Below are 8,444 nucleotides of genomic sequence, written 5' to 3'. Positions count from 1 at the left end.
TGCAGAATCTAACATTTACAAGTTAATGAAACCTTTACACATTATGCTTTTTGTTTGTGCTTAACACATGCTCTACTGAAAAGCATCAAGAAATCTTAATCGTGTGGATGTGTTTAGCATTGCAAGAAAAGAAGGCAGGAGGGCAGTCTGGTTTATTCATGCATTGCGCATGTTTATCTTCTCAATAAGACTAAAAAGAACAGGAGACTTAATCCATGAATGTACCATCTCTGGTGGTTTTAATCTGCAGGATAACTCAATTCAGAGTTTTCTAGTAGTCTTTAGACAGAAACAAAATCTGATTTTCACTCTTGTAAATGAAAAAAAAAAAAAGATTTTCTCAGTTACATTAAAAAAAAAAAAAAAAAAAAAAACATTTTACTCAAAAGCAAAGCCATTTTACATCATTTTCAAACAAAGTGCTGTATCTCATCAAATCCTCCAAATAAATTAAATACGAAGAAATTCGTAACACTAACAAAATCACAATATCAGTATTTTTCTTGACATTTAACTAATTCTCAGATTCCCTGTGATTGAATTAAATTAATTCAAAGATTTAAGTGTCTGTTCACGCATCAGGCAGCAGTGAAAAGTCAGTGCTATAATTTTGCTCGGCAATTTACGAATTTTACCCATCCTACTATAACAAGATATTTTTTACTCATTAAGTATTGATTATTTTCATCCCGTCATCAAACAATCATCATCTTCAGTTCTCAGGGGATGGGCTGAAGCTCAGGCATGGCTGACAGGCAGTTGTGTCAACGAATGGGATATAAGTGGCTGAAGCAAAAGCGGGTCTGGAGTTTGGACTGGGGAGGTAAAACATGAAACAACAATAAAAACAAAAACACAGACTTAATTAAAAGCAGCAAGTTATTTTCTTTAGTAAAAATTAGTTGGTTAGCCAAGTATGGCCTGTGGAAGTCTCTTTTTTTTCTGTATTTTGAAAGTCTTGATTGGCAAAACAATGATTGTGTTTCTTACCATCCATATAAGTAAGTGCACTGAGGAGCGGTGCGTCTGGGGTGATATAGGTTGTGTATTGCAGATCCTCCATTAAAGGTGGCGTCAGCTGACCCGGGGCAAGTGATGTGATCATGGCTGAACAGGTGGGACTTGGGCTGATGTGTTTCTTTTGACGAGCTCGACAGTTCTGAAACCAAACCTTGAAGGAAGATAGACTGGATTTAGAAATGATACTAGAAGTTAGATTCTCCCTTTGAGGAGCTGAGGTGAGGTGACACATTTCAGCTGACTAAACATGTACATTTAACTTTTAAGTACACCAATACACAACACGTGTACCTGTGGAGTTTAACAACAGGACTTCCCCTGCAGTTTGCAGCTTCAACTTTTAAAGCCATCACTCTTTCTCTGGTGTGAAGATTTGTCCTGACCCAAATACTTAAGTCTGTTTCTCTACTGGAATTTTTGAACTAACTTATATTCATGAAAGCAATGCTCCAAAGGGCAGAAACATTTGCTGTACCTGAATAACCCTGCGGCTGAGACCAGTTCTCTCTGCCAGTTTCTGCAGAGTCTGGGCATCTGGGTTGTTATCATTAGCAAACTGGGTTTGCATCACCTACATGTGGGGAGATGACAGAAGGGGACATGTTTACATATGAGTATAGTTTGTTCATGTTATTATAAAATTTACAGTGTGCTTTACTCTGTCATCAAATACTATGCATTAACTGCCTCCAGAGGGCAGAATAACATCAAAAACAAACTGACTAAATATCACTAGCTTATACTTTTCCTTTGGCTAACTTTGCCCCTTTACCTCTTCAGCAGACATACAGCAATATCAACATGTTATTTAATTTCATTCAGAGTTATGTTTCTTTTCACCTGACAAAGTCAACATTCACTCTTGTTTTAATTATTTTTTTTGCCTGGTTCTTTACAATGTGAAATATACTGAATAATTAGATCAACAGGTACATACATGAAATACTAAAGGTGGAAGCATATATTCCTTCTACTAGTCATAGTATAATCACATACAACTACTACTTTAGTAGGACTTGGCCTAACACTCAAGTGGAAGTCAATCGTTGACATCAGTCAAAAGTAAACATAGCCCAGTAGGTGCAGCAGCAGTTAGGACACACAAACACATAGTTGACATTACCTGTATCTGGTCCACTGTGAAGCTGGTCCTGGCCCTCTTAGCAGGCCTGGGCAGAGTCCTGGCACCATCTTTGTCTGGCACCTCTTCCTCCACTTGTGGTTGCTCTTTAAGACAAGACATAGGGCATGTTACAATGATTTTGAAATGATTAGGTTCTGATAGAAAGGTGTATATGTTTTGTATTGTGTATGCTGGCATTTTTTTCCATTCCCTTTGTGATACAGAGAGTAAATGGGAAGATTTTACTGTCTTACTAGACAATTGCCACATACAGTTTTTAATTAATTTTCATGCGGCAGAAACATTTGAGACGAGCAGAAGATTTGCTCTGCTTTACTTTAGGTGACTTCTTCACTGAGGTGTGCTGTATTAGTAATTCAACAAGACTGATATAGAGGAGCACCATCTCTATAGCTCACTACGCACACTGATCAACTCTTGTACATCAACACTACAGCCCTCTAATGAATGATACTTACAACAATCACTGCCACAAAACTAAAACTATCTGAATGAGTAGAGACTGTTAGGTTTGAATGTAATAAAGGTTTTGTAATGTTTTGGGTGACCTGATCCTTTATTACTAAATATGTAAGGAGTATGTGAGGACTTAATTTTGTTTTTAGTTGTCCTGAAATTCTTACTATTCTGTGTAATAGTGGTTTATTTAAAATCATTTACTGACTTTTGTGTGTCATCAATCAACCTAGACCCCGTACATACACTCACCGTTTTCCTTTGCACGTTTGAGATTCTCCATCATAATGTCATAGTGTGGCCGACAGAAGACCCTGTTCTCTAGTAGTCCACATTCCTCCCCTGTAGACAACTGGCGCTTACAGGAGGTGCAGGAGAAACAGTCCAGGTGGAAGGTGCTTCCTCTTGCCCGACGCACCCAGTCAGTAGAATGGATATTACGGCCACAACGAGCACAGCGGGTCCCATACTTCCTGAACAGGAAAGGGATGTTGAGTGTGAGGGGGAGAAGTCTTTTCTATTCAGCTGAGATGAGTTGTAATTGGATGATGAATCAGTGATTGTTTGATCAGATAACAAAGTATTAGTCTCTGAAGAGATGTTGCCACTGATTACACTGACCTGCAGTCTGTATTGGTAAATGATTAATTAAACAGTACAACCACTTGTTTGCTAAGGTAAGGTGCTAAGGTTTGCTAAGGTGTATATTGGCTCCATACAGCAAACAGCCTCAACATTAAGGCCACTGACAGGTGGAGCGTTAAGTATAAGACAACGGCCCAGCAATATATCCTCCCTCTATGAGGATTATGATGTTCAGTTGTTATTCAATCCGAGATAGAGGAGTTGATTTATTTTAATGTTCACATCGGAAACTGTAATTTGTGGTGATGTTGGACTGTACTGAGTTATACTGAGGTGTTCCTAATATTTTGTCTCCCCATTTAAATGAATTGGGCTGGCAAAATATTAGGAACACCTCTCAGTATAAGCCTGTAAAGTTCAACAAATTTCAGTCACCAAAATGACTAATACATTATTTTTTCTTCTTTAAGTCAACATCTCAATCATATTGAATAAAAACTGTAAATTGTGATTCTTCTGACGCCAGTATTTATTCCTGGTCTCTTGTATTATACTTAATGCTCCACTGGTCAATGGTTTTGATGTCATGGCTGGTGGGTGTATATTTGTATGTACTGGATTTGAAGCTACCTGGACTGACTCAACAGTCATTGTAAAGTCTTGCTGTAAGGACTTTAATGTGTTAAGTGCCATGAAATAACCTATGTTGTGATTTGGCGCTATATAAATAAAGTTGAATTGAATTGAACATGAGGGCTGGTTGTACGCCCCAAACATGGATTAAAATTATTATAATGTCTCAATTAAAAGCATGTGTAATAGGATTGTACGTGGATGCACATTTAGATATGAAAAGACAATCATTTTTAGATTCAAGGTATCCATTTAACTCAATCAAACATTCAAATGTCCACAGTTCTGGAACAGTGATTTGAAATTATTTCTGTAATTCTCAAGTTATTCATCAGATGCTACTTGTTATTGAGCGCTGAGTTCACTGATTGTCCTGATTGTAACTCTTAAAAGAGAAAAACATGAATCCGAGTCAGACTGATCATCTCCGAACAATGTTATTTCCTTCTGGAGCTCCAGAGTTGCATGACTGTATTAAATTCCCAGGTTGTGACAGTTTATACAGTAACTACATATAGGACACAATCCTCCTCTTCCCTTAGAATGTAATACAAGCTATTTTTTTTTAAATTTTGTTTTACTGTTTCTCAATATAACTTATCCTTTGTACTGATGTTTATGTTGAATTCCTAAAATAATGACAGCATTTAAAATTATCCTCCTGAACTGTATGGTCAGATATTATATTTAGTCAAGGCAGCTAATAAAAATGTTTGAGACCATTGATATAAGTCACTGCATTGATGTTGGGTGTGACATACCTTAAGTAGTCAAGTTTGCAGAAAACCTGTTTATCTTTGATGTAACAGCTCACGTGTCGCCCCAATGATGTCTGACACACACTGCATGACAGACAGCGCATGTGCCAGCACAGGCTGTTCACCTAATATGGAGAAAAATATTAGATTTTAACCAATTTAAAAATAATTTTACACATCTCTTAATAGTACATTCATTTTTATCCTCATAACTAAGGTTATTAGAGTCTGCCCAAATCATTGGTAATTCATTAATTTTACTGAAATAAATTAAGATAAAGTGGTTAGATTATTAGATTACCTAATGGATAATTTACAATAGTGTTCTTATGTGCTAATTGCCTACTGTATTATCAATTACATATTATGATGTCATATCATGTTTACAATCTCAAAGGTTACTTGGTTTGCAGCCAGAAATAAAAATTCTACCTACCATCAACATTATTTGACTGCAGATTTTGTGTACTATGAAGCATTTGGGCTATGTGCAATAACAGGCTGCATATTAGTTATTTTACACACACACACACACACACACACACACACACACACACACAAGCACACCTCTTTTAGTTTAAGAAGATAAAAAAAAACCTTTGTCTATGAATAAAAAAATTGTAAACACACACAAATGGCCTAAAACTATGGGAAGCTGGATTTTTCAATTTAGCATCTGTTTTCGAAATAATTAGGCTGCACAGGTTTTCCAAATGGGCCAAGCTTTGCAGTGTTGACATGATACAGACTTATGGCAGCCTGACCTTGAGGAGGTATCTGTCCACTATCTCTAGGCCGCATGCGGTGCACAGAGTTTTCCCCTGCAGGGATGCCACGGTGGGGATGGAGGACGAGGAGGACGAGGAGAGGGAGGACGGAGAGTGGGAGTCCTCCTCAAAAAAATCCTCAGGCCCAGAGGAGCTCTGAAACAACAGTTCGACAATGAAACTATCACCTTATAAAAACTTTAAATATCCATAAACCAGCCTATCAGAAAACGGAAAGAAAACCACAGGTTAGCATTTTTTGACATCTGAAAACTGAAGTTGCTCTCAGATTGGTTAGCGCAACATTTGTAAAAGTTTTTAAAACGCCTACAGTGGCGCGAGCTCCATTTCGTTCTAATTTTCCACTCTCGGCTTCATGCTGCCATAGGCCTGTTTAACTTAATGTTTTAAAACACCTACTGTGTCGGTAAATATTTGTCCTTGCTGTAGCTGATTAAAAACAGCTTCCGTCGGTCGCTCTTCTGCCTCAGACATGGTGTCAGCGACAAATCCGGAGCAACGCACAAACCTTGAATGACTCCCAAATAAGATGACGTCTCCTTCATATTCCCATGACAACCACTAGGATTGGCCTGCACATAAATAATTGTCACCTCTGGAAAACGAAATATTTGCTTAAAACGTTGTACAGACGCCATGCCTAATATCGGCTATGCTTTTATTTTATTTACCTCTGCATGCTTGTTCCACTTGTTTAGAAGCCTGTATGCAATTAAACAGCTTCTATTATGTAAAAGTTAAAGGACTTCAAATGTGGTCAATCAGCATATCCTACCTGGGGACATCATGGAGAACGGCCTCGAGCACAGCTGAATCTTATTCTGCCTAATTAGTGTTCAGCTAAGCACGTGCGCAAAATTATCAATCGGGCTCAGGTGAGTGCTCCGCTGGTTACGTCAGTGACGCCGCGCTGGAGTATGTTCCTATTCCCTCAAGACTGTGGTCTCAGTCAATCTACCATTCTATTGTAAACAGTAGCAACACTTCAAAATATGTTTAACCATTTTTTTTTTTTTTTTTTAAATAAGGTTAAACATTTTTTAAAGCAGGCTATCAAAATTAAATAGGCTATTATTAACGATTCTGACTGCAGGGAATGTTCCCAGATATTCCGCTTAGTTGTTCGGTGACTAATGCAGGTACTACAGTAAGCAAGACAAATGTATTAAAACTTCCCCCTTTGTTTATTGGAAGAAAATATGCGGGTAGGCTGCACAAGTTCGAAGAAAGAGGCCTATATGAGGTCCAAAATACATAAATAAATAAATAATGGTGTGCTTGAAATAGCTTTAATGCTTAGTTTTTTTTTTATCTGAACAGAAAATCGTAGCCTATAAGCTAATATTGTGTTGATAATTTAATTGAAGAATAGTCCTGTATGACATACAAATGGCACAACTTTACAATGAACCTTTAAGTTCTTACCAGACTGTTGGAGACACAGTTAAACATTTCCATGGAACATCCCCGGTCACCCAGATGTTGGTATTCCGCAGCAACAGACTGAGTTGTTCCTCTCCCCGTAATCAGTCCACTGTACTCCGGCTTGTCGACCCTCCCCGCCTCTGTGTCGCGTCTTGCTCTTGTGACTTTCAGATTTGGCCCTCTTGCCACTTGTTGTGAGAGCCAAGACGTTTTTTTTCTTGACCATTTAAACAGCTCAGCGCACCTCCTACTGTGGTGGCCCGGGTCCGCCCGCTGCTGCATCAATGAAAACTTCATATTTGTATTGGACGAGCCTTCATTTGTCTTCCTTACTCTCCGGCTGCTGACTTGAGCGGATTGTTTAAAGCAGAAAAATTAATCAAAGCAAATTACAAAATTGCCATGCAGCGACCATGCCAAGCTCTTAAGTTGCAATGCTCTATATTTGAGTCTACATTAGGCCTACTTTGAATTCTCGTAAATTGCATCAAATCTTACCGTTTGTCATAGTTTCTGCTGTTCGTATGTTATAAAATTGTGATTCATAGCTTCGACTTGGGTGTGTAAAGTAACAGAAAAACGCAGGCAAAGTTATATTACTACATTGAAGTACAAGTGTAAGGCTCCAAGCAACAATAGCTTAATTTTCAATATAGCGAATGTGTAAAATGTCGACCTGTGTAAAAACAACACGTAAAAACGGTCTTTTTTTGTCTGCCAAACAAGCAAAAACTCCCAAATATTGAGTTGACTATCAAAGAAGCAAATATTACATTTTTAATTTTGCTTAAAAAAAACTCAAATGATGAATCTGCCGTCAGAATTACTGACAATGAATTTTTTTGTTAATCAAGTGATTTATGAACTAATCATGTCAGTTTTAGAGTACAGATAGGTTTCTGAGTGTCTGGGTGGCTCCTTGTAAGTTAATTTGGCCATGAAAGCAACAAACTCTTCTTATTGCTGTCAAGTGAAAACTCACACACACACAAAACACAAAGTCAGTCAGAAAATATTACAGCCACAAATTAACCAGATTTATGTTTATATTATTAAGTCTATTCACAGCCCAGAAAGACTGGAGCTTTAAGAAAATCTTCCTAAAAAGTCAACTTTCAAAGATCTTTTCCTGTGAGAGACATTTGGGTTCAGCTAGCCCAGTCTGACTTTATCAGTATGCTTCATCTTTTCCTCTCTTGCCCTCATGGACATTATGAAAACGGCACAGGTCATGTTTGGGGACTGAATTATATTTATTTAAACATCCACACCATTTGACCAGCAGCAAAAGTTGTTGATTTAATCCTTCAAACTGGCTCAGAGTACATTAGAGCAACACTTTCATGAATTAAATTGCCTGAGAATTCTATTTTTTGACATGTGCCTTCATAACTATACATAGCTATAAAAATCTGTACAATATATTACATCATTTCAACAGCACCTATACAATTCAAGACTTATTTAACTCACATTCTCATCTATTTATTTTTTTATGTTTGCCTTTTTTTTTTTTTATCCCTATCCTCTTAGGAAATGAGAGTGCTCTACACCATATACCTCCTCTTCCTCCTTTCCAATTACCTCGTCATCAGACTTTAAGTAAAGATGATGGTGAACCAAAGACTTGGGTCA

The 8,444-nt window shown here is 37.6% G+C and overlaps 1 protein-coding gene across 1 annotated transcript; it reads right to left on the bottom strand.

Annotated features, from left to right (window-relative positions):
* Positions 1–417: 417 nt before the first annotated feature.
* Positions 418–6,981, bottom strand: LOC138207366 (LIM/homeobox protein Lhx8-like). Its single transcript, XM_069164532.1, has 8 exons — positions 6,810–6,981; positions 5,361–5,519; positions 4,600–4,721; positions 2,873–3,093; positions 2,144–2,247; positions 1,496–1,591; positions 991–1,171; positions 418–815 (listed from the first exon to the last, which is right to left on the bottom strand). The coding sequence occupies exons 1-8, from the start codon at positions 6,840–6,842 to the stop codon at positions 739–741; spliced, it is 993 nt and encodes a 330-aa protein (XP_069020633.1). The 5' UTR covers positions 6,843–6,981; the 3' UTR covers positions 418–738.
* Positions 6,982–8,444: the final 1,463 nt, after the last annotated feature.

Source organism: Embiotoca jacksoni, unplaced genomic scaffold (genome assembly GCF_022577435.1).
Source record: "Embiotoca jacksoni isolate LCO1_2020_lvr unplaced genomic scaffold, fEmbJac1.0.p SCAF_31, whole genome shotgun sequence".
Lineage (NCBI taxonomy): Eukaryota > Metazoa > Chordata > Actinopteri > Embiotocidae > Embiotoca > Embiotoca jacksoni.
Note: the sequence above shows the minus strand (reverse complement) of the source record. Positions and strands in the feature narration are given on the sequence as shown.

Bases quoted from the DNA above. Each gene is read 5' to 3' on its own strand.
- LOC138207366 (XM_069164532.1), bottom strand. From the start codon at position 6,842: ATGGAAATGTTTAACTGTGTCTCCAACAGTCTG. The intron at 4,722-5,360 runs GTCAGGCTGCCA...TCTCCATATTAG, and splicing joins TGGACAGATACCTCCTCAAG to GTGAACAGCCTGTGCTGGCA. The intron at 1,172-1,495 runs GTACAGCAAATG...TCTTCCTTCAAG, and splicing joins TCAGCCGCAGGGTTATTCAG to GTTTGGTTTCAGAACTGTCG.